We start from the raw sequence: 27,891 nt of genomic DNA on the forward strand, positions 1-27,891 counted from the left end.
ATATTAATTAAAATGTATAATCTACCATAAGATGATGAGAGTCAGAAATGTTAGGAAAGCAACAATACAAAATCAAATACATTTTCTTTCTTTTTTTTTTTTAAAGATTGGCACCTGAGCTAACAACTGTTGCCAATCTTTTTTTTTTTTTTTTCCTGCTTTATCTCCCCAAACCCCCCAGTACGTAGTTGTATACCTTAGTTTCAGGTCCTTCTAGTTGTGGGATGTGGGACACCGCCTCAATGTGGCCTGACAAGCAGTGCCATGTCCGCACCCAGAATCTGAACCCTGGGCCCCTGCAGCGGAGCACATGAACTTAACCGCTTGGCCACGGAGCCGGCCCCCAAATACATTTTCTGAAGTGCAGTTTAACAATGTGTTGATAACCTTCTACACCCTCTCTACTCCAAAGTAATTTGGAATCTTTTTCTAAGTATCAGCTTGAATAATATAGGTTAATTGCAAGGCAAAATATTTATTTTCCTTTCTATCTTTTATTTTTCATACACTAAAGTACTACTGAGAGTGTAGAACATTCTCTGGCATCTCAGAAACAGAATCAGTTACCTAATGTATCACCTGAGTCCTCGTGGAGAGATCATCCCACATGCCATGGTGGAATACCACACAGGAAATGTGTATTTGAAGACTGAAATTGGAGGACGTGTATCATTGCAAAAAGTATTTCAGTAACTGATATTTTTGCTGCACATTATTTATTATTATTATTAATTTGACTCTATGATACTATATATTTACAAGCTTTGACCCAGAAAAATCAAAGTCTAGAAGCAAGTATAAATCCATGCACTTTTTTGTTGTAAAAATCCACAAGATACAGCCCCAGTTGCTGTCAGTTTTAAATTGACTTAAGAATTCTCTCTTTGGATTTCTGACCAAAAATGCTTCCCCTGAGCATTTCCGTTGTTCCATTTTGTAAGAAGAGAACACAGTCACTCATGGCTACAGCACTCTGTAATATGATATTGTTTCATATTTCCTTAGCTAAGGTTTACTTGATTAAGCTTATGAAGAATCACACAGAGCAATATCAAATGCAACATATCTCAACGTAGCTTTTCATGCCCCCTAAGTTCTCATCATGCTCCAACATCTATCTATTAGTGAGTTTCTACATTGTAATTTTACATATCCAGCTGCAAATGAAAATCTTATTTTTGCTACACCACGGCCTTTTGATACTCAATGATAATTAAATCACAAAATATTATGTCACTTATGAGAAAATATAGCTGTTTCCAAGCGAGAGAATAGCTAGAAATAGAGGATATCAGTATTTTTTCAAGGTCCACTGGTGATTCCAATGTTCAATCTGGAGAAGCACTTAGGTGAAACCTTAACTCAGGTGTTCCTGCTTAGTAAAGGTTCTGGAGACTGCTGTCATCTGCTGAGCTTTCTAGATGGTCTATACTGCTCATTCTACAAGTAGCACCTAGATTTCATCATCCTGAGGCCTCCAAAGGTTGCTAAATTCCCAACACTGTGTGCTAGCTAGCAAGGCCTGAATTTCCTGATCTAGCATAGTCAGGATTTCTGAGGACACCCGTTCACCTATAATTTGAGTAAGGCCTTCCCTGTGCTTTTTGCTGAAGCCTGTATGGTTCCTGTGCAATTATTGAAGCCACCTAATGCTCATTTCAGTAAAAGTAGCAGAACCGAACCACCATAAATATTGTGGGAACAGGAGATTTATGTTCAGATGTCATGAAAATTCCTCTTTTTACTAATTTTACTAATTTAATAATTCTGAAACCAAACTGAGAAGAAGATTTGGGCAATGTAGTTCCCAGCCATAACCAAGTTAACAACAAGATCCCAAACACTTCAACCCTTTTCAACTTGCCACTCATACACATTTCATTTTATCATATTTAACTTTCAAAAAAGACAGCAGAAAAGTATGCTTATTTTTTCAACAGATGTATACAACTTAAAGAAAAAGAGTATACTCAAAGTTTCCTATGTCATTTTATTCATATGGGTGACTTAGGATTCTTACAGCCAAGTCACATACAACCTTTGATATCCTACAGCTTGCTAAAATGTCAAGATAGAAGGTGAACCCTTCTTACTATATCTTGTGTTAGGAAGTAGGCGAATGGGAGAAGAGGGGAATATTGGTTAATGTATTTACAAATATATTCACATCAAAGCAAAAGAAAAAAATACTCATAAGTCCTGCAGCTTTAGTTTCAGCTCCTGGTCACACGATCATACATGGCACATATAACTGCCTTTTTTCCACAACCTACTCCATGTTCTCTTTAACTTCAGCAAACATCTAGGTTGTTTTGATTTATTGTCTTATGAAGTGGCCAAAAACTTTATCTTCAGGTATGAATATCATTAGTAGTTCTTTCTATTTGACACTGTTATAGAATTTTATTAAATTTTAAATAATGGATATGAGACTTCTAAAAGGTGCCCCAGAGTCTCTCCTGCATTCCAGGAACACTCCCCACTACACTCATTGTGTAGCAGCAATCAAATGTTTCCTTCATATTCAAGAAAAATCATGCAAACAGTCGAGAAATCCTTTTTTGCTTATTGGTTAAGTAGCATGAAGTTCTCAAAGTGAACAGGTAGCAGTCTTGGCATCTGGTTCAATGGAATCATTTTTGTGTTCCTTGTAGGAAGAATTACCTCCATCTATCTGTCTATCTATCTATCTATCTATCTATCTATCCATCTCTGTTTCTCTCTCTTTCTTTTTTTAGGAACAAAGACCAGCAAACCTTAAATTGTGAGGATGGGAAGCAAAATTTTTGTTAGTGAACCATTAAGAAGAATAGTGAGAAATGCTACCTCCTTTTCCACGTTTTGATTCCCAGACTCAAAATCCTGGCTATTGGGGAAAAAAGCATCATAGATATAACAGCAGTTTAAAGCACATGCTGCACTCTGGAGAACATGATCCGAGCCCCAGAAAGTGTTGGCTTAACTGGTGGCAAAATGAAGCCTTCAACAAACCTGTAAAGTTTTCAACAAAGTCATGTGCTTTAGGATGATGGGGAATGTTGTAAGACTAAAGAGTTTTTAAGCATAAGCAAATTGTCACGTTTCCTTTGCTGTAAAATGAGCCACTTGGTTTGAAGCAATGTTATGTGACAGAATATGGTGATGAATAAAGAATTCTATAAATCCAAAGACAGTAGTTTTGACAAAAGAATTTTGGTCAAAAATGATAAATCCATATTGAGAGTAACTCATATTCTAGTAAGAATAAAGTACTGATTCTTCCAGATGAATGAAATCAAATGTAATCAATTTGTGAGATGCTGGCTGGACCCTCAGGGAACGTGCCATGTATGTCTGATGATTGTATTCACTCTTGGCACATTTGGCGCTGGAGAGTGGCTGTGGCCACATCAGCCTTGGTGAGTAAAAGCCCTTGTTATTAGCTCTATGCTCCTTCTCCACACCTCATGCCATTATCATTTTAGCCTCATTGAAAAATCTGGAAATGTGTTCCTCATTTTTAGTTCTCTGAAGGGTTTAGGCAAGGTTGATGTTACTCATGTATCAATTGTGTGAATTGTCTAATAAAACTTGAAGCTATCTGAATCTAGGGTTTTCTTAATGGACAGTTTTTTTTTTTTTTAAATAACTGCTTAATGGTGGTAGTAATAGAGCTAGAAAGATGGGGAGAGGCAAAGGAAAGCTTTTATAAGGTAAGAATAAGTTGAAGGAAATCATGCAAATACACGAAACTACATAACATAATTGGAGAATAATGAATGGCCTTTCTTCTGACTGGTACATAGGGTACATAGACAAGATTAGTAAGAAAAAGAAAGCACTGTCCTGATAATTTTCAAAGGTATATATAATATATATTTGTATATTTCAAATATACACATACATATACACATTTCTAAAAAGGAAACATAAGCCTTCTGTTATCAAAATTTTCGCCTTTCGTAGGCACAATTGATTTCAGATGTTTATTTCTGAATCTGTTAGACCATCATACACTGCTTTTGTGATTCTTTCGCAGCTTTTCAGTACTAGGAATATTCATGTGAATCATCTAGACCAAGTATTTCTGGTAAGGAAACTAAGGAACGGAGAATTTGGATGAATCAAACACCTAGAGATAGTTGGATAAAGAATTGAGTCTAGAAACAGGCTTTCTTTCTTTCTGCATGGTCCATTTATAGAACAATGTGGGATAATTTGATGAATATGTAGCTCTTAATAGAAGGTACTATTTTTTTCTCTTTCTGCCAAATATCCTTGATTACACCATCACCACCCTGAAAACAGTGAAAATATCCATCACCCCTTGAAATTTCCTTGTGCTCCTTTTTCATCCCTCGTTTTCACTCCACATCAAGGAACCACTGATATGGATTTTGTCACTATAGATTAGTTTACATTTTATATAATTTTGTGTAAGTAGAATCACACACTATATACTGTCTCTTAGGTGCCTCCTTCCATTCACCATAATTATTTTGAGATTCATTTCTATTGTTTCATGTTAGTATTCCAATGAATGAATATATCACCATTTGTGTAGCCATTCACCTATTGAGGGATATTTGAATTGTGTTCCTAGTTTTGTGGCTATTAAAAATAAAACTGCTATCACATTCATGTACAAGTCATTATACGAACAAATGATTTAAATTCTCTTGGGTAAATACTCAAGAATGAAATAGTTGGATGATAGTGCAACTATATGTATAACATCCTTTGAAATTGTCAAATTGGTTTTCAAATGATATAGCATATTACATAACCTATGGCAGTGCATGTGAGTTTAGGTTCCACAACTTCTTCCTTAATATTTGGTATAAGAAGTATTTTTAATTTTAGCCCATCTAATAGGTATATCATGGTTTCTTACTGTTGCTTTGACTCATATTTACCTAATAACATGATGCTAAGCACATTCTTTGGTGAGGTATCTTTTCAAATAATTCCATTTTTTTATTGAGTTGTGTGTTTTCTTATTTTTGACGAGATTCGTTATGTATTCTGGCTACACATTCTTTATCAGAAGTAAGAGTTGCAAGTATTTTCTTCAGTCTATCTATCTATCTATCTGTCATCTATTGATCTAACATCTGTCTCTAACAGTCTACTTACCTATCTATCAGCTATCTATCTTGCATAATAGTACATAACAGTAATATCAAATTATCCCAAAAAAGCGTCTGATAATAATAATAAATGTTTCCTGGAAAAAATTATCTCATTACATTCTGTTATCTTTTCTTATATAAACACTATCCCAGAAATACATGGTTTAAAATAGCAGCCACTGGGCTATATTCTCTGTTTCCTCGTGTTGACTGAGGTCACATGGTGACCTAGATGTTGGTCTAGGCCGTAGGGTCTTTCATAACTGTCTCCAGGATGAGAATGGCTAGAAAGATTGACTCAAGTGCTCCCCTTCCCACTGCATGTAACCTCAGAGTGTGTCAAATGGTTTTCTAGAAGGTTAGCTGGACTTCCTATGCGGCATCTCATGGCTTTCAGAGACTATCTTCTTAAAGGCTAGATTCAGAAGTGATACACAATATTTCTTCCAATTTCTGTTAGTCAAAGCATTTAAAAGACAAGAAAAATTCAAAAGGGTAATAAATAGGCACTCTGTCTCTAAGGAAAGATGTAAAGTGTGTAAAGATGTGTACAGTCATCTTTAATGTGCCAAAACTATCATGAGCCCCTTGTAAGACTCTAAAATTCACATTCCAGATTCTTTTATGAATAGCTTTTAACATTTTAATTAAATTCATGAGTGTGTAGTATGTGATCTCTTTTTGCTGTGCATGTACTTAGCAAAGCCATTGAATGTAGCAATACTTGAATAGCACACATATAGAAAGAAGAGTGACAGATATTTTAATCTCAGGTCATTGTGAAAGCAACATTAGCTCTGCGATCTTTGGAGGTAGTCATATCATATCAGATATCAAGATGGTAGACCAAGGTTCAAGAAGTATGGGGAATAACAATGCTATCTCTTGGGAAGTATTTAGGGAGGATATAAAAGAGAAAATTCCAGTATTTCTCAATTTGCAAAGAACTAGTATGGAAAATCACATACTAAAATTATTTTTAGAAAAACAGTGTAACTCTGCTTTTTTTAGAAAAAGTATTATCCATGCAAACATGTTTAAGTGAATCATTCTTGTACACATGAGCTATATTAATGGAAAAAAATCCCCAAATCCAGTGTATTTTTATTCTTTGTTCATCACCTTCCATTTTTAGTAGTCTGAAGTACTTAACAATAAATATGTAGAAAGCATTTACCTTGAAAAATCCTTGTTTTAGCGACTTCAGGGAATATAAAAAATAAACATTGATCTTATTCCTGAAACCTTAAGTGCAATAGAGAAATTCTTATATGAATAAATTAAATATAATTCAAGAAAGAGAGTGTTAAGTGTGGAGAATGTGATGGAATCATAAGATGAATGAAATGCATGTAAGTGACATGTAACGAGGGGATGGGGGTAAGAAAATACTTGGAGATGAGAGTGGTCTTGAAAGGTAGCATTAACAGAACGTTCATAGCATCATTATGCATAACAGCCAAAATGTATAAACAAACCAAATCTTCATCAACTGATAAATAAATCAACAAAATGTGTCATATCTATGAAGAAAATATTATTCAGCCACAAAATGCTACAAAATTATGACACTTGCAAAGACATAGATGAACTTTGAAAACAAGATGCTGAGTGAAAGAAGCCTGATGCACAAGAAAACCCATATTGTATGATTCTGTTTACATGAGAAGTACAGAATATGGAAACATATAGAATCAGAAAGTAGATTAGTGATTGCCAGAAGCTGAGGACAGGGGATAAAGAGAAGTGACAGCTAATAGTTGTGGGTTCCTTATTGGAATGATGAAAAATGTTCTGGAATTAGGTAGGGGTAATGGCGGTACAACCTTGTGAATATACTGAAACCCAAAGAAGTATACACGTTAAAGGGTGGACTTATAGTATATGAGTAATATTTAGAAAAAAATATGTCATTGAAGATTAGTAATATTCATAAACATGGTCATAGATGAGAATGTTTCAAAAATGGAAGAAACAAAATGAACAATAGAAAGGAGGTGGAAAGGATTAAGTAGGGTACTATTTGAATTTCATTGGAGTCTGCTTTGACTACAGAAGGAGGTAGCTGTGAAGCAATCATAAATATCATTTGCAGTTTTTTTTCCTAACATAGACCAATTAAGTGACAGTAAGTGAAGCATAAAGACTCAGTCTTTACTGAAATTGTCACTGTATTCGTGGGGGAATATACAGAACCAGAAATATAATTAATGACATATTTACATAACACCAAAGCCTAAGGGCAACAGCTTCAGAGATTTAAGTCCCAAATGTTACCTGGTAAAATAAAATGTCATCTGCCTATTGTTTAGCTACTGAAGACCTACTCATCTCAGGTAGGTTCTCAAGTCTCCAAATTTAAAGACTATATGGGGAAAAAACTTAATTTTTTTGGAAAAAAATGAGAGATTTGTAAATGAATCACTTTATGCCTGTTTATTCAGTTTAATAAACTGAAATTTAAGGGCCACAGATGATCTTTTCTTCTCAGGACTGACAGAATTTGACTGAAATTATTAATTTTCACTAAATAAGATTTTAATCATTTTCTTTTTATCTAGGTTTACTGGAAAGCCTTTAAGCCTTTTATCACTGAGCAAGCACATACATGAATTTTACTGGGTTTTTTAAATTTTAAAAGGAATTGAGGTACCACATTACAAAAAACATATACAAATAACACCATGGGGACCATATGCCATATTTAAAGTCTAAAAAAATGTATCCATCACCCACATTCCAATTCTTATATATCAACAAAGACATACACATATGCAAACAGATGACATGACATGCACACATAAATACAAACGTACACAAGGAAGAGAAGCCTATATATCTGAGAAGCATTTATTGTCCCTCGTACTCCTTCCATTTTTTAATATAAAATACTATTTGAAATCCAAAGAGATGCAAATGCATATGTTAAATTCTGTTGTTTCAAATTCTTTTTAGGACTCTTCTTTGTTTGGTCAAGAGACTCCTCCGTTGGCACCAGACCACTCCACAAATAGGTAACGAATATTGTGACAAAGCAATACCACACTTCTAGAGAAAAGGTCAATAATGTTTATTTCCTGTCTCACCAAATACTAAAGACAACATAGACCAAGACCAGTAACATAATTTTTTCATTATTATCAGTTAGAGATGCTCATTGTGTCTAGAATTAACACAAAATCATTTAAACCAACGCTGTTTCTGAAGAACATAACCATGGTAATCGTTTTTTTGTGTCCATGTGATTATTTTCGAGCATAGAAAATGGTTCGCCCTGTATCCTAAAATATGGTCTCTCTAACCTTGATGTTTCCTCTGTATCATTTTGGAGATGTAATGAGACCTAAAATCATCCAAATCTCTTCCTTGAGATAAAGAAGGTAATGCTCAGAGAAATTAAAGAGCTTGTACGAAGTCGCATACTTCAGGAATGGCATCTAGACTTAGATCAAAGTTTCTCAACTCCTTATTCCAGGTATTTTTTATTATTATTTTACAGACTGCAATGCCTTTTTAAAGAATGACACATGACCGGGTAATTTTCTGAGTATAAAAAAGACAATTGCAGAAAGAAATTATGTTCTGCCTCATGGATATTTGTGGATGTCCAGAAGAGTTAAACATGCATCTATCCTTTTCTTGATCATTTTCTCAAAAATTTAGACAAGAAAAAGAAGAATGAATAGAGGAAATTGCTCCTCCATGACTGAATTCATTTTCCTTGGAATCACCAACAACACTAGGATGAAAGTAACCCTATTTACCATGTTTCTGGTTGTTTATCTCGTTAATCTTCTGGCAAATCTTGGAATGCTCATTTTAATTAGAATAAATTCCCAGCTGCACACACCAATGTACTTCTTCCTCAGCCACCTCTCTTTCTGTGACCTCTGCTATTCCACAGCAGTTGGGCCCAAGATGCTGGTGGACTTGTTTGCCAAGAACAGATCAATCCCCTTCTTTGGCTGTGCTCTGCAATTCTTGATCTTCTGTATCTTTGCAGATTCTGAGTGTCTACTGCTGGCAGTGATGGCCTTTGATCGGTACAAGGCCATTAGCAACCCCTTGCTCTATAGAGTCAACATGTCCAGCAGGGTGTGCTCCCTGCTCATGGCCGGGGTTGATCTGGTGGGAACGGCAGATGCTTTGATACACACAACATTAACATTCCGCTTATGTTTCTGTGGGTCAAATGAGATTAATCATTTCTTCTGTGATTTACCACCACTTTTCATCCTTTCCTGCTCTGATATACAGGTCAATGAGTTGGTGTTATTCACCATTTTTGGCTTCATTGAACTGAGTACCATTTCGGGAGTTCTTATCTCTTATTGCTATATTATCCTGTCAGTCTTGAAGATCCACTCTGCTGAGGGGAGGTTCAAAGCTTTCTCCACCTGCATCTCCCACCTAATCACTGTGGCAATTTTCCAGGGAACTATGCTCTTCATGTATTTCAGGCCAAGCTCTTCCTACTCCCTAGATCAAGACAAAATGTCCTCGTTGTTTTACACCCTTGTGATTCCTATGTTAAATCCTATAATTTATAGCCTGCGGAACAAGGATGTGAAAAAGGCCCTGGAAAGAATGGAAACTAATAGATGGTTTTAAATACGTAATTTAAATACACACGCACAAACTCATATTGTGGTTGTTGCTTTTGTAAAATTGTATGGCATGATACAAGAGAAGCAAAGGTGTCTCAAATACTTTGATTTAATAAAATTAGTATTTGTTTTTTTTTTTTGAGGAAGATTAGCTCTGAGCTAACTACTGCCAGTCCACCTCTTTTTGCTGAGGAAGCCTGGCCCTGAGCTAACATCCATGCCCATCTTTATCTACTTTATATGTGGGATGCCTACCACAGCATGGCTTGCCAAGTGGTACCATGTCCGCACCCGGGATTCGAACCGGCGAACTACAGGCCCCCGAAAAGTGGAACATGTGAACTTAACTATTGTGCCACCGGGCCGGTCCCTAGTATTTGTTTTAAAGCTCACAGATAATATTCAGTTCCTCAAACATGTCATAGTTCGTGATGTGTCTAGAATTTACATATGATACTCTTTCCTTGTTGAAATCTTTCCTGACTTCCAATTTTGGCAGATATTTATTGATTTGTTTTTTGTTCAAATACTAATTTATTACACTAAAATTAATTGTGTATTTACTAAGTGAACTTTTAACTTTTAAGTGCTTTGTATTCCGTGGTACATCCAGTAGTTTCTATACCAATGAATCCTATAATCTAGTGGGAGTAATTGACGTTAATTGACTAAGCACTCAAATAATTCATAAGCCTCAAAAGAATATGAGTTAAAAACTGAGGGCTTTATATCTAAAGCAAAATGTTTCATATAAGATAATGTCTTTGTTGGTTGGACATATTGAGTCTCAAATCTAAAAAGATGCAAGATGAGAGAGGAAAAGGTGGTAGGCAGAGGATCTGACAATTAGAGAAGTCTTAACTTGGACAAGTTCATGACTCTTTAGAGATAAAGAAGTCGTGGTTGCTACAACATGGATGAATCTTGAGGGCATAATGCTAAGTTAAATAAGTCAGACAAAGAAAGACAAATACTGTATGATCTCATTTATATGTGGAATATAAAAACGGTGAACTCAGAAACAGAGAGTATATTGGTGGTTGCCAGGGGCTGAAGTTTGGGGGAAATGTGTAGATGTTGGTCAGATGGTACAAATTTTCTGTTATAAAATGAAGTTCTGGGGATCTAATGTACAGCACGGTGACTATAGTTAAAAATATTGTATTGCATATATGAAATTTTCTAAGAAGGTAGATCTTAAATGTTCTCAACACAACAAAAAAATGGTAACTATGCGAGGTGACGGATTTGCTTATATAGTGGAAATCGATCACAAATTATACATATATGAAAACATACATTGTACACCTTAAACATACCCAATGTTATTTACTGATTTTATCTCAATAAAACTGGAAAAAAGAAGAAGAAAATAATTCCAGTTGGTTTGGTTATAAAGAGCAGTGAAAAGGGCCCTGGTAAAGTACATCATTGTGCTGTAATTATCAACAATCAACTGCTCCAACAACCCTCCAGGAAAATTTCCTTCCCTGCTTTCCCCTTTTCATCTCTGGCTAAATGTCCTGTTTCGTAGTTCACACACAACAACCTCCTTTAAGCATTGTTTTAATATCACCATGTTTATCAAATCACTGCCTTCAGTATGAGATTTAAAGCATTATTTACTCAAGAACTGAAGTTTCTATCCATTATCCAAAGCACAGCACAGTGTCTGGGACACAAAATGGGAAAACAAATAAATAATAAATTAGAAACCAGATATCATTTAAAAAAATTTTTTTTAAAGATTGGCACCTGAGCTAACAACTGTTGCCAATCTTTTTTTTTCTCTGCTTTTTCTCCCCAAGTGCCCCCAGTACATAGTTGCATATTTTGAGACACCACCTCAGCATGGCCTGATCAGAGGTACTATGTCCGCATCCAGGATCCGAACTGGCAAAATCCTGCGCTACTGAAGCAGAGTGCGCAAACTTAACCACTCGGCCACAGGGCCAGCCACAAGATAACATTTTTGAGTGCCTCTTAGAAGTTAGCAACACAATTAAATGAGAATATGGCATATATATATAAATAAAATAACTTTTAAGAAAGTACAGAGATGGTTGTGGATACTAAGATCTAATCACACTAGAAGAAAATAGCATTTGCCTTTGTACGTTCCTAATGTTTGTCTACTTTATCTGTCTCTGCTGTAGTTTCTGACGGTTAAAGCACTGAATCAGCTTATTGAGACAACATGGATGTGGCCACATATTAGAAGAACCACATAAAACTCAAGGGCACTCTTAATTATCCATTACAATTGTTGAAGTTAAAAGCCACTGAATGTCTTAGATTTTCTAGCTTCTATTTTAAAATGCCTTTGTGAGAAAATATTTCGGAATGGAAGTAAAACTGAAGAAGAACTCCTGCTTTTCAAGATGGCATTTGTGGCACACTGTGACTTCTTACTAGTTATGAAGCTGGAAAAAAACCTATGAACAATATATTTTTTTGGTGAGTCTTTAAGTGTTTCCATCTATACCATATTTTCCCAATTAACACATATTCTTTTGAAAATGTTAGTTATGAACACCAACATGTTAGAAAACATGTTTGAAATATATTGTCCAAGAAAAATGGAGTGCCAGTGGATTGCTGCTAATTTAGAGGATGCAAACGTGTAATCTGATTAACCCATCTCCCTCCTTAATGGCAGCTATATATTACAGCATCTAAAGACTGATTTGATCTATCTACTGACTGTTTTATCAGATCTTGTGGGTGTGAAGTAAAGAGAATGGAATTTTAAGGTCTATGAATGGAATTCAAAAAATAGAATTTACTGATTCAATGAACTGTGGGCCTCCTTTCTTTAAAGTTGTGAGGTTGAATAACACATTATGGGAAATATTTTCTTAGGGAATCATGACTCAAATAGAAGGTTGGATGATGGCCTATAATGACTCCTTATCTTGGTATTCTACAGAAATTTGGAGCACTGCATCAAAAGGCTTTATGTATTCCAGCCTATCTACTTCAACCTTCATCATTCCCTTGCCTTCTTAGTCACTCTACATAACATCCTTCTTACATATGCCCAATGACTGATGGAAAATATTATTGTTCAAATACAGTATTATCAGAACCATGGGTGGTCTTTAAATATGGTGACAGAGAAGGCTCCTGAATGCTTCTTCTCCCATGACACAACAAATGAACAGCTACACGTGGTCCAATTCTCTCCAAAAGAAATCAAGAAACTAGCTGAGTGACTCCTACATATTGAGCAATGAGAAAATATCCGCACTGAAACAGGTAAAAAAAAACCCCTCAGATAGACTCTAGCCATAAGCACCACCCTCAGCAAAGGGACATACAATTGGGGAGAAACACCTAGCTCCCAGCTTCTCACAGAGGAGTAAAGTATTTGGACCCCACACAGTGTGCCCCAACTTTTAACACTCCCACCACAGGAAGAGGCTTCCAAATCTCTTAGCTCTGAAAGCCAATGGAGCTTGCATTATATATATATACACACACTTAATTTTGAGAGACTGAATGCTCTTCCCCATAACTGGGAAGAATACAAGCATATCTCATAACTTTTATTCAGTACCGCATTAAGGGTTCAGTGCAATCGGGGAAGAAATTGAAATAAATGGCTTCCAGACTAAAAAGAAAGAAGCAAGTGTCCTATTTATATATGACATGGTCCTGTATGAACCTAATCAAAGAAATCCACGAAGAAACTACTAGAACAAATATAGGAACCACAGGACTAAACAAACAAAAAAGCAGTTATTAAGGGAAGACGGCACTAGCTGCAGCTATTACACCAGGGCTTAGAGCAGAGAAAGAAGGCAAAAAACCCCTCTCCTAGTCGTTCTCTGATTGGTTTATATTGCATATTTTAAAAGCTGCTGCCTGAGAGTCAGGTTTCAAATTTAACATGCACCTAGAGGCTGATTGAGATCCTCCCTGGAGAACAGGAAAGCTGCAGAGTCCTCCCACACTCTCTCACTCCTAGCCACCCTAAGTCACCCTTATCTTCCTGGGAGGAACTTGTTCATATGTCTGCACCCCAGATTTTGTGGGTACCACCTGAGTGATGTGTCCCCCCACATCACTTGATTCTGATGGCCAACAGGGCTTTCATTCAGAAATGCCACAGAAGACTGAAATCATGTCAAGCATCCTCTCCAATCACAGTAGTATGAAACCGGAAATCAATTGGAAGAAGAAAATTCTGGAAAATTCACAAATATGTGGAAATTAAATAAAATGTTCATGAACAACCAATGGGTTAGAGAAGAAATTAAAAGAGAATTCAAAAAGATATCCTGAGACAAATAAAAATAGACAACATACCAAAAGTCAAGGGATGCAGCATAAGCAGTTCTGAGGAAAGTCTATAGTGAGAAATGCTACATTAAGAAAAAAAGACATAACTTCATAACTCAAGGAAACAGAAAAAGAGGAATAAACTAAGCCAGCCTCTAGAAGAAGCAAGGAAATAACAAAGATCAGAACTGAAATAAAAGAAATGGAGACAAAAATGACAGTGCAAAAAATCAATCAAATTGCGTTGATTTTTTGAAAAGATAAACAAAATAGACAAACATTTAGCTAGATTCAACCAAGAAAAAAAGAGAAAGGTATCAAATAATATTTTAAATGAAAGAAGGGACATTACACTTGATACAAATACAAAGGAACATGAGACAATACTATGGACAATTGTATGCAAAAAATTGGACCACTTAGAAGAAATTGATAAATTCCTAGAATATGCAAGCTAACAAGTCTGAATTATGAAAAAATAGAAAATCTGAATAGACCAATCTAGTAAGAAGGTTGAATCAGTAATTCGTTGGTGAATTCTATCAAGCATTTAAAGAATTAATACTGATCCTTCTCAAACTCTTACAAGAAATAGAATAGTAGGAAGCAACCCCAAACTCATTTTATGAGGCCATCAATATCCAGATACCAAAAGAAAACTAAAAGCCAATATTCCTGATGAATATGGAAACAAAAATCCTCAACAAAGTAGTAGCAAACCAAATTCAATAATGCATTACAAAGATCATAGACCATGACCAAGTGTGATTTATTCCCGGGATGCAAGGATGGTTCAACATCTGAAAATCAATCAGTGTATTCACTGTATTAAAAAAATGAAAGAAAAAATTACATGATCATCTCAATAGAGGAAGAAAAAACAAGTGGCAGAATTCAACATCTTTTCATTATAAAACTCTCAGCAAACTAGGGAGAGAGGTAACTTACCACAACATAAAGGCCATAAATGACAAGCCCACAGCTAACATCATATTAAACAGTGAAAAGGTGAAATCATTCCTCCTAAGATGAGGAACAAGATAAGGATGCCCAAACTTTCTACTTTTATTCAACATTGTACTGAAAGTTCCACCCAGAGCATTAAAAGAAGTAAAAGACATGCAAATGGGAAAGAAAAAGGTGAAATTATCTCCATTCGCAGATAACATGATGTTATATATACAAAACCCTGAAGACTCCACCAAAAAAACCAGTTAGAACTAACAAACTAGTTCAGTAAAATTCTGGATGCAAAATCAGTACACAAAAATCAATTTCATTTCTATTCACTAACAATGACTTATCAGAAAGATAAAGTAAGAATAAAATTCCATTTTCAATTCCATCAAAAAGAATAAAATACTTAGGAATCAATTTAGCCATGGAAATAAGAGATCTATATACTGAAATCTATAGTATATCAATGAAAGAAATTGGAGAAGACACAAATAAATGGCAAGATATTCCACGATCATGCGTTGGAAGATTTAATATTGTTAAAATGTCCCTACTACCCAAAGGAGTCTACATATCCAATGCAATCTTTATCAATATGCTGTGACTGAAAGTTTGGTCTCTGAACCCAGTGCCAATCCAAATAATGAGAACAGAGTCTTGGGTAAAAAGGAAAACCAGCTTTACTTTTTTTGCCAAGCAGAGGGAGCAAAGCAATGGCTAGTGCCTTAAGAATTGCTGGCTACCCACTAAGAAATGGGGAAAAGATTTCAGAGGTTTGTGAGGAATGTAGAGGGGGGAAGTCTATGACCATGCTGGTCAGCGCTTTCCCACCAGCTTTAGGGTGCTTTCAAGGAGGGACAGCCTGTTAGATAAGGGATTCTTCACCTGCCTGCCCTTGGTTGTCTGCCTCTGTGGTGGATGGTGGATTCTGGTGCCAGGAAGCTGTGGGAAGATTCAGTTTCTTGATATTCTCTGGACATCAGTTTCCCTGTAATAAACTTCAAGGACCTGTGAGTAGTCTGAGCCCAGCATGAGGCCACCTGGGCTTTTACAATTTCTAACTTCTATTTAGTTGTAAAGCTCAGGGAGTCACAGGTTAAAAAAGCAGATATTTACATATTAGTGTGACTAAAGAGTCAGGGAAAGGGGATGAGCACTTTTGGTTTTAACCTCATATATGCTGGGTTTAATGTAGGGGAACCAATATTAGGGCCAGTATTAATTAGAAGGCTATAACAATGCTAATGGCATTTTTATAGAAGTAGAAAAAACAATCTTAAAATTTGTGTGGAAACAAAAAATGCTCTAATAGCCACTCAAACTTGAGAAAGCAGAACAAAATTGGAGGCACCTTACTTTACGATTTCAAACTGTATTGCAAAGTTATAGTAATCAAAAGAATATGTTATTGGCATAATAAAAGACAAGTTTTCACATATAGATTAACGAAGCAGAATAGAAAACTCCAAAATAAACCCACTCATTTATGTTAAATTAATTTGCAACAATGGATCCAAGAATATGCAATGGGGAAAATAGTCTCTTTAATAAATGGTACTGGGAAAACTAGAAAGACACTACAAAAGAATGAAACTGGACTCCTATCTACCCCATTTACAAATGTCAATACAAAATGACTTGAAAACTTGAACACAAGACCTGAAACTAAAACTGCTAAGCAAAACATTGGGGGTAAGCTCCTTGACATCAGTCTTGGCAATGATTTTTTTGGATTTGACAACAAAAACAAAAATAAACAAGTAGGACTTATATCAAACTAAAATGCTTCTGCATAGTAAAGGAAACTATTGACACAATGAAAAGACAGCCTACAGAATGGAAGAAAATACATGCAATTCACATATCAGTAATGATTCACACAACTCAATACCAAAAAAACGATCTGATTAAAAAATGGGCCAGTGAACTGAATAGAAATTCTTCCAAAAAGATATTCAAATGGACAACAGGTGTATGAAAAGTGCTCAATATCACTAATCATCAGGAAATGCAAATTGTAACCACAATGAGATATCACCCCACACCTGGCTATCATCAGGTCTCTATGCCTAGAATGGTTATCATCAAAAAACAAATAACAAATGTTGATGAGTTTGTACAAAAAAGGAAACCCTTGATCACTGTCGATGTAAATGTAACTTGGTATGGCCACTATGGAAAATAACATCAAGGTTCCTTAAAAAATTAAGATAGAACTACTGTATGATCCAGCAATCCCATTCCTGAGTGTTTATTCAGATGAAATTAAAACCAGAAATCAAAGATAATCACCACTTTCATGTTCATTGCAGCATGATTCACAGTAGTCAAGATGTGGAAACAACCTAAGTCTCTATCAAAAGATGAATGGATAAATAAGGCGTGGTATATATATAATGGAATATTATTTAGCCACTAAAAACAAAAATAAAACCTACCATTTGGTACACCGTGGATAGACTTTGAGTGCATTATGCTAAGTGAAATATCAGACAAAGACAGACAGATACTGTAATATCTCACTGATATGTTGAATCTAAAAAAAAACAATACTAAACTCATAGAAACAAAGCAGATTGGTGGTTGCCAGAGATGGTGGATGATGGGTGGGGGAAATGGGTGGATATGGCCAAAAGGTATAAACTTCCAGTTAAAAGATAAATACATTCGTGGGATGTAATGTACCAAATGGTAACTATAGTTAACAATACTGTATTATCTATTTGAAAGTTGCTGAGAAAGTAGATCTTAAAAGTTCTCATCACACGCACAAAAATCTGAAACTGTAGGAGATGGTGGATGTTAACTAAACTTGTGACAATGTTTTGCAGTATCTGCACATATTACATCATTATTTTGTACACCTTGAACTAGTACAATGTTATGTGTCAATCGCATCTCAATAAAACTGGGAAATAATATCCTCATGGACATACATAAATGGAAATACACAAACACATATATTTATAATTTAAAAAGGAGATTATATCATAAATTTATGAATTTTCTCTTCTTTTTTCTTTTACGCTGAGGAAGATTTACCCTGAGCTAACATCTATTGTCAATCCTCCTCTTTTTGCTGAGGAATATTCACCTTGAGTCGATATCTGTTGCCACTTTTCCTCTATTTTGTATGGGAGACGCTGTCACAGTATGGCCACTGTTAGATAAGTGGTGTAGGGCTAACCCGAGAACCGAACCCAGGCTGCCAAAGCAGAGGAAATCGAACTTAACCACTAGGCCACTGGGACTGGCCCAGAATTTTATTTTTTTAGTGGATACTTTTCTCCCCCATTTCTTCATTCCACACATTGAACTCCAGTATGCTTCATCCTTCCTTCTAATGTATGCTCCAGAAAACCCCTGATAACAGCTTGCCCTTTATCTTTTCTTATTTTTTTGTCAAGTTCATTCATTGGTAAATATATAATCATCATTCGCTTTCCATAAAATAGTGTATATATAATTCATTGTATGTTAATTTTCCAAATTGACTGTAGGCTTTTGCAAATGCTTCTACATCAATACAAGGGGCTCTGATGTATTTCTTTGAATGATTACATGGTATTCCACATTATGGAAATATCTTAATCCAATTACATATTTTTGTACTGGTGGGCATATTTTTTCCTAGTTTTTGATCATTGTTAACTATGTTAAAATAATTATATTTGTATGTATACGCCTCTTGAAAGCTAGCCCCAGAGTGACAGAGCTAGTTTTTCTATCCTGTATTCATCAAAGTAGTCAGAGGCCAGCCTAAATTTAAAAGGAGGGAGAAAAGATACCATATCTCCATGGGAGAAGTGTCAAAGAATTTGAAAATATCTTTAATCAGACACAGGTACCATCAGTCTGTTGTAGAACCTTGAAAATTCTCATTTCCACATTCTTATGTTATTAGCTTTTCACATATGGATTCTCCTTAACTTGAGATACAGTTACATCACGATAAACTCATCCTAAGTTCAAAATATCATGCTAAAAATGCACTTAATACATCTAACCTACCAAATATCAGAGCTTAACCTAGCCTACCTTAAACATGCTCAGAATACTTACAGTTGGGCAAAATCATCTAACACAAACCCTATTTTATTGAACATCTCATGTAATATATTGAATACTGTACTGAAAGTGAAGAATAGGATACTTGCATGGGCACTCACCGTTAACAAATAGAGATGAAAACACACTGGGCCTGAAAAATGTTTGAAGCATTGAATTAAGATTAATTAATGCAGGATGGGGATGCTATGGCAACAAGGTCATCAATTTCTCTCTCTCCCTATGAGGGTCCAGAATAGTGTCCAAAATATGCTGGCAACACACTCCACTGTAGAGTACGGGTTGTTTACTCTCATGATCCTGTGGATGACTGGGAGCTACTGCTCACTGCCACTGCGCAGCATCACGAGAGAGTATCTTGTGGAATATTGCTAACCCAGGAAAAGAACAAAATTCAAACTTTGAAGTATGGATTCTCCTGAATGCGTATCACATTCACACCAACATGAAGTAAAAAAAATGTGGAGTTGAAGCATAGTATGTTAGGGACAATCTGTATTCAAATTAAATATATGTGTGTGTATGAATTTTTCTGATTCCTTGCGTGCACATACAGAGCATAAAACAGTGATTGAAATGTACTTAAAATTCACATTACAAAAAGGAGGGTAGATGAAAGTTGATACCAGTCATGTCAGTGTGAAAGATTGATTAGCTCTGCTTCCTGCTCATAGCATTCCATCAAACCGAGGACCACAATGACAAAGGTTCAGGGATAATGGAGCATTAAATCATAGCTGTTGGGAAGGATTTGGAAAGGATACATAGTTCCACTCCAATAATTTTCAACTTTGTAACAATTGAAATGAAGAAAAGCCAACTAAATTATTTTACAAACAAATAGGGGGCTGGCCTGGTGGCCCAGCAGTTAAGTTCACATCTTCAGCTTCTCTGTGGCCTGGGGTTCGCCAGTTCGGATCCCGGGTGTGGACATGGCACTGTTTGGCAAAAGCCATGCTGTGGTAAGCATCCCACATATAAAGTAGAGGAAGATGATCATGGATGTTAGCTCAGGGCCAGTCTTCCTCAGCAAAAAGAGGAGGATTGGCAGTAGTTAGCTCAGGGCTAATCTTCCTCAAAAAAGAAAAAAAGAAAAGAAACAAATAGAACCCTGATGTCTCCTAAAGCCTCTTTCATGAACAGGTGTATGTATGATCTATATTAGTTGAAACAGTCCCCAAAAGACCTCTTTATTTCTACTATTTGTCCATTACCTACCAGTCTAGTCACCTAAAATATTTAAGAACAATTAGTAATTAGACATTACGTATGCAAGTCCTGATGCTGGGCTTCAGGATAAATAGAAATTTGCCAAATGTTGCTGTTATTTCTAAGAGAGTACAATGTAGTAAAAGACACAGACACGTATATGAATGAAATAGACATATTTCAAGAAAAAGTGTACTAAGTATAATGTATGTTATAGTCATAAAATAATTAAAATCCAGTTGGATGACATGTGATTGAAGGAATGTAATCATGCATACTTAGCGGAAAAAAAGTATTTAATATGACCATTAAAGAACTTTGTGTGTATATATATATATATATATATATATATATATATATGGGAAGGTATAAGGGATTGTTTCAGAAATGAAACAGACAAGATAAAAATAATTAAGGATAAATAATAAAATAATCATCTTAATAAAGAAATTTATTAATTTAATAAATTTAAGAAGATAATTAGATAAAAACTTCAGTTGAGGGTCTATTTGAGTTTATTGGATGTCTGATTTGACTGGAGGAAGATTGTGTAGGACAGTAAAAAATCATACTGTAAACACCATCATACTTTCTTGGCATTGATCAATTTGGTGCAAGTATGAAGAATTAAAAGTTTGGCCTTGGGGCCCTCAGGGTGGTGCAGCGGTTAAGTTCGCGTGTTCCGCTTCAGCGGCCCGGGGTTTGCCGGTTGGGATCCCGGGTGCGGACATGGCACAGCTTGTCAAGCCATGCTGTGGCAGGCATCCCACATATAAAGTGGAGGAAGATGGGCACAGATGTTAGCTCGGGGTATATGTGTTTGGACTTATGAATACTTCAATAAATACAGTGTTAACATTCTGCTTATGTTTCTGTGGGTCAAATGAGGTTAACCATTTCTTGTGTGATATTCCACCTCTCCTTTTGATATCTTGCTCAGATATGTAGGTCAATGAGTTAGTGATATTCACCATCTTTGGTTTCATTGAACTGATTACTCTTTCAGGACTTTTTGTGTCTTATTGTTCTTCTCCTGGCAGTGCTAAAGATCCAATCTACTGAGGGAAGGTTCAAAGCTTTCTCTAATTGCACCTCCCACTTAACTGTTGTTGCAATTTTCCAGGGAGCTCTGCTCTTCATGTATTTCTGGCTGAGTTCTTCCTACTCTCTGGATCAAGACAAAATGATCTCATTTTTTACACTCTTGTGACTCCCCTGTTAAACCCTCTGATTTATAGTCTACAGAACAAGGATATGGAAGAGATTCTGAAAAAACTTAAATAAAAATTAGTTCCATTGAAAAGTTATATGTATATATATTTTATCCCAATGTTACACTATAATACATGAAAATCAAAATTATTTTAAGTAATGTTGGGTGATCCAATAAATATTTATACTATGTTCCAGCCATACAAATATGTCTCATTCCCTAAATACACCATGTTTCATTTTATGTCTTAAATTTATATTTGGTACTCCTATTTGTGGAAGAATTCTGGACTCTTATTTTGCCAAATTTTCATTTTCTCAATCTTTTATTCATGCATTAATTTAATTTCTAAAAGTTATTGAGAGTTTCCTAAGTGTCTGTTGCACGTCTTATGTGCTTTGTATTTCGTGCAGAATCCAACAGTTCTTATATTAATGAATCTTATCGCCTAATGAAAGTGGCAAATGTTAATTAAATAATCATTCAAATTATTTATAATGAAACTATAATTATGCCACAATGTGGAAAGACTGGACGCTATAAACCCAAAGTACAGTGTTCAAGTGTCGTGAACAAAGTTAAAAAGAACTTCCTGGAATTAGAGACAATCTGGGACCTAAGAGATAAGTAGGAATTAACTGAGAGCTGGTAGAGAAAGAATTCTAGGCAGATGTATCAGTAATTAGAAAAGCCTTGAAGTGGGCAGGAGCATGCGATTTCTGTGGAATTTAAAGAATTTTAAGTGTAGCTAGATTATGGAGATCAAGGGGACTGGCCTGATGAGTCAATCCCTGTGCTGCAATGCACAACTCAGTCACTTCCTCCAGGCCCTTTCCTTCCCTCTAGCATTCTCCAAACTTGGTTCAAACACCACCCTGTGCCTCAGAACATTGTTGATCATCCTACTCTGTTTCCTAAACCAATACCTTTAACGTGAGGTTTGAACACTAAAGAGCAGATAAATAATGATATAATGGCATATTTTTACAAAGAATAAATAAATAATGATATAATGACATATTTTTACAAAGAATACTATACAACCATGAGAGTGAATGTAGTACAACTGAATGCAGAAACACGGGTGGATAACACAAGCATATTGTTGAATGAATCAGTGCATACTGTAGTCATCCACTTGTGTGACTCAAAAACTATGAAACTAATCTATCATGATAAAACAGGAAAGTATTTACTCCTTGGAAGTAAAAGATTAGTGACTTAGGAGGGAGCATATAAAAGGCTTTTATGATACTGGTAATGCTGTATTTCTTGGTCTGAGTCCTGATTATAAATGCGTTTTTTGAAGTTATCTATCCGTATACTTATCATAAATATTCTCTCTATATATTCAAATATAGAGAAAAGGGTTTTTTCCTTTTTCCTTTTCACAGCAAAAACGTTTTTACAAAGCAAATTCCATTTACCATTAGACTATAAGAAACCTCAGAATTTTATTGTTATAAATTTTTATCCCTAGAAATGCTTTCCAAACAATAAAGTCCAATACATTTTTGTAAAATTAATGGTGTTACTTTCATAGAATCTTTCAGTGAATAACTATCCCTTTTACTATTAAAAAAGCAAGGATGACTGATTCAACCCAGGAGTACTCCTAATATTGTTTCCAGCAGCAAGAAGATTTAGTGAATCTGATTTTCCTTGGTACCGTTATCATGCACTGAACTTATTCATAACGGCCCACGACTAAGGGCCATTCAACTATTTTATAAAGAAGAGAATTTATAAATAGACAGTTGCCTAGATAGTATTATATTTAGAGCCACTGTGGCACTAGAGAAGTTATTAGACAGATATTTTTTTCTTACTTGCGTGTCTCTGATGTCTTAAAGCCCAACTGGGTAATCTTCTTCCATGAGTAAAGAAAGTCAACTTCAATTAAATACAAATCCCTTTGGGAAGTTAATTATCCAAATGTTAATAATAATGCAGCCATTAAGGCTCAGGTTTTAAGGAAAGTGTTAGAGGGAAGTTATGCTAAATGGTCTGCAGGGGCAGTCATGTTTAGGAAGCTAAATTTAGAACTTGCCTCAACAAAGTGGGACCTGAAGAGATTTGCCATCCCTTGGGACAGAGAAGCACCTGATGGGAAAGTTAGTTTGGAAAGGAACAAGAATAAAGTCACCAAGGAAATTTCCCATTCCTTCAAATATGTATCAGAGAAGTAGATAATGGCAGCAAAGCTCTTGGGTAACACATATGCATCAGTGTCTTCAGTTTAACAGGTGGCAAATTATTACAATTACGTAGCTTGTGCTTGTTCTCCACAATATCTCCTATAACAGTAAATTAAGTGTATTTGTACAAATGATCACACAATTAATTACAATAAAATACAAAAAGGCATTGAAATACATCAGTAACGTGTCCTTTACCCCAAACCAATGATTCTTTATTTTAATTATTTTAGCCTAAGATGTGGTCTAGCTTTGTAGGACCCTGGAAAAAGGTTATGTCTCTGTCTAGTTCCCAGTGAGTTTCAGCAGAAATGAATTACCTCGAGTATTTGTATGTATACACTGGCTTATACTTATCATTTTGTAAATTATTTTGTGTATGCACAGATTTTGCATTTACCTGCTTTACAGTAAAGAAAAAAGTTAATAGCAATGAGGCAGAATGTACAGTAAGGATAAATTATGTTACAATCAGCAGTAGAATTTAATGAACACGTGGAAATTTATACTTGTCACTGTAAGGGAGGAAGACATTTCCTCTTCCCAAGTGTGGGTTCGTCTGGCTGGAGAACAAATTAAATTCACGTGAGACAGAATAGCAAGAGAAAATTAAACAAAGCTTTATGAGGAACCATGGCCCGGGGCCTTTCTTCCCGAAGGAAGAAACGGCACCGAAGAAGTGAGGTGCACAGAGTGATTATATACTCCCAAACAGGGTGTTTCACATATGATTGAAATGTCCCTCCCACAATAGTCAAAAGATTGCCCTGTCGGCACAGCGCTTGATGGACACAGCAGATAGTGGGTCTGCTGTCTTGGTGGGCGTAGCAGAAGGCAAGTCTATTGTCTGGAGCTGGACGATCACAGGTGAGAGCAGCAATCAGTTCCTAGCCTAAGGAAGGATGCTCAATCCTTAAAGAAATGCCAAGGTTGGGAGGGGGAGGGAAGTCAGTTACAGGAGGTTACCAGGCAAGCACAATAAAATGCCGATTTAAGTCCTTGCCTTTGGCATTGATGAAGAGTTTCTAGAGAGAAGGTCATCTCCTTTCTTCTTCCTGGTGCAGAGAGGGAGGCACCTTTTACAGATAGAGATTTACCTCACAAGTGTAAATGTGTCCTAAGAAAGGGCAAGTTCCATTCCTCCTTCCCTGTCCCAGTTTATCAAAAGCAATCAGGCTCAAATAATCCTGATGCCAAAGAGACATATCTTGGGGTGGCCAATTTCAGGTCCCTACATTACCATCCTGAAATGATTCACATATTCTAAAATAGTTCTCAAAAGATGGTCAATACAGAGAGTATTCCCAATGCCACCATGTTACATAATCAGGGGCACCATTTTCTTATTTTCTTGTGCTTCCTGGAAATGTGCAATACAGTGTTTATTTGATGCATTTATATCTTGGAATATGGTTACCCCATATCATTAGCTAACATCTGCACTACATCACATAATTATTATTTATTTTGTAGTGAGACTACTTAAGATCTAGGCTATTATCAACTTTGAAGTATATAATACAGTACTGTAACTATAATCACAGTGCTGTGCATTAGATCTATAGAACTTATTCCTCTTATAACTGCAAGGTTTTACCCCTCAACCCACATCTCCCCAACTCCGCCACCCTGAGCCCCAGGTAACCACCAATCTACACTCTGTTTCTATGAGTTCAGCTTTTGTAGATTCCACATATAAGTGATATACAGTATTTGTCTTTCTCTGTTTGACTCATCTCACTTAGCATAATGCTCTAAGTTCCTTACACTGTAGTAGGAACCTATTAAGAGTAAGCTTTTTGAGTCATGAAGCTATAATGCCTATGAAACTCCAGAAGTTTACTGATTATTTCTGGATCTCACTTTCAGTATCTGTATAATGAAGTTGTTAGAGACAACTCAGGAAACACAAGATAATATTTGAAATATATGATAATGTATATGGAAGAAAGTTAAATAGTATAAGAAAAACACAAAAAAATTGGTAAGATATCCACAATGGTTTATATTTGAATCCATACCTTTTGCCTCATGAATCTAGTGCTGAATAAGGAGGTGCTTAAAAAGCACGTTTATAGAAGGGAAAGTAGAAATATTCTATGGGGCAGAATAATGAAAACACACGATTTATCTCTCTGACCCAATGAAGGAGTCCAATCAAGGCGGGGACCAACATGGTTGACGAAGATTCAGGGAGGGTGGAGCATTACATTTGCAGCTTTACAGGTGGGATTTGGATACACACAAAATTGGCATTTCCAGTACCTCCCAATTTTCAAAGTACTACCATGAATAATAGTACACTAATTTATTTTGGAAATGAGCAGACTTTGGCTTTTTCTTTGAAAGCATTATCCCAACACATTTTTTTTTTAAATAAAAAGATCATTCTTGTACATATGAACTATATTAGTGGAAACAGGCTGCAAAGGCTGTTTATTTCTACTGTTTGTTGAATATCCACCAGCCTAACAACAGGAAAATATTGAACAACATACATTTACTGAGCCGTTACTCATGCAAATCCTATGCTAAGGATCAGAGGAATGTAAAAAGACATATATATAAATACATGAAATACATAGTTCAATAAAGAATGTACTAGGTGTAGTGGATGTTATACAATTGAAAGAGAGCAGAATATGCCATCCTAAAGTAGGTCACCTTGTCATATTGATTATTTTGAATTAAAGTTACTTAAGAAACAGTCAGTGTAAGAAGGATACTCTGACCCTCCTTTGTCCTCCGAAAAGTAGGAAATAAATCTCTCATGTGAAAGTTATGCCTGCTGCACCGAGGGTAGAAGGCATCCTTATCACCGGAGAGAAGGAAATTTAGGGCCAAGAAGGCTATATAAACAAAACTTATTTCTTCTTCACTAATTTACTACCCCAGGCCCAAACCCCTTAATCTTGTCAATTCTTCACAAATTTAGTGTTTCTTTGTCTAAAAGGTTTAAAAGCTGCCTGCTTTGGTCACTTGTTTGAGTCTCATATTTTTTATGGAGTTCCTGTGCAAATGAAATTAAATTTGTTTTTCTCCTGTTAATCTGGTTTATTAAGTCTGTTTAATCATTAAACCAGTCAAAGAAACTAGAGGGAAGAAGGGAAAAGTTTTCTGCCCCTACATAGTCAAAATATTATAGAGGCGAGGGTAACTGACATGTACCTGGGGAAAAATCAGACAATGACTAATGAAAAATCAATATGTAAGATTATCATATTTCTAAATGGTAGGTGAAGGAAATGTTTCAGAAATAGAAGCCATAGTGTAAACAATGAAAATGAGATGGAAATCATTAAGTAGAGGATCTATCTGTATTCCATTAGACATCTGATTCACTTGAGGAGGGTAGAGGTTCATGGTAGCCATGAAACATAGCATTAAAATAAAGTCTGGTAAATTTCTGACATTGATCACTTTGGTGAATAGAGTGAAGAATTAAAAGTTTAGGCTTTGCTAAAGTTGTTGCAACATTCTCAGTGTAAAAGACAGAACCAGAAATCTAATTAATCATGTTCTCATAACACAGAAGGCAGAAACTCTATAAATTTAATTCCCAACAGTCACTCGTTCAAAATAAAATGCAATTTGCCTATTGTTCATGTACCAGTGATAAGGACAGAGAGGCTAGCTCAATGCAGGTAGGTTTATAAATGGTTAAATTCAAAGAATATCATGGGGAAAAAACTTTACACTTTTGGAAAATGGAAAATTAAGTATTGAGGAGTTTATAAATGAGTTATTTTATACTTGATTACTCAGTTAAAGAAACTCTAATGGCTAAACATGATATTTCTTTGTTAGACTTGTGTGAATTTGACTGACCTCATTTGTTGTTTGTATAAGGAACTTAAAGATTTTACTTATAAATATTTTACTCAAGTTGATAAGTAAATCATTACTTTTTTATCACTGTGCGAGTGATATCATTGTGTATGTAAATTTAATATTTGCTTTTGTCTCTTTCAATAATATAGATAACACATTACAAGTACCAATATATGTAAATCCAAGTGCATATAGATCACATAACATAATAAGTCTAGAAAAAATAAAAATCAGACCACCACCCACGTTCAAATTTTCTTGCATCAACAGACGCACACATGGCCGATGCATGCGTAAATATAAGACAGAAGCCTATATCTCTCAGGAGCACTTATATTTCTTCTTCCAGTTTTCATTTTAATGAAGTCAATTTATAACCCTAAGATATGCAAATTTACAAATTATAGTCTGCT

The 27,891-nt window shown here is 35.5% G+C and overlaps 1 protein-coding gene across 1 annotated transcript; it reads left to right on the forward strand.

Annotated features, from left to right (window-relative positions):
• Window positions 1-2,190: 2,190 nt before the first annotated feature.
• On the forward strand, window positions 2,191-10,281 carry OR5W2H (olfactory receptor family 5 subfamily W member 2H). The gene is made up of 3 exons (XM_023635241.2): window positions 2,191-3,398; window positions 8,067-8,125; window positions 8,611-10,281. The coding sequence occupies exon 3, from the start codon at window positions 8,790-8,792 to the stop codon at window positions 9,720-9,722; it is 933 nt and encodes a 310-aa protein (XP_023491009.2). The 5' UTR covers window positions 2,191-3,398; window positions 8,067-8,125; window positions 8,611-8,789; the 3' UTR covers window positions 9,723-10,281.
• Window positions 10,282-27,891: the final 17,610 nt, after the last annotated feature.

Source organism: Equus caballus, chromosome 12, assembly GCF_041296265.1.
Source record: "Equus caballus isolate H_3958 breed thoroughbred chromosome 12, TB-T2T, whole genome shotgun sequence".
NCBI classification, from domain to species: domain Eukaryota; kingdom Metazoa; phylum Chordata; class Mammalia; order Perissodactyla; family Equidae; genus Equus; species Equus caballus.

What these genes read in the sequence shown, in the direction of transcription:
- OR5W2H (XM_023635241.2), top strand. Translation starts at nt 8,790, where the DNA reads ATGAATAGAGGAAATTGCTCCTCCATGACTGAATTCATTTTCCTTGGA.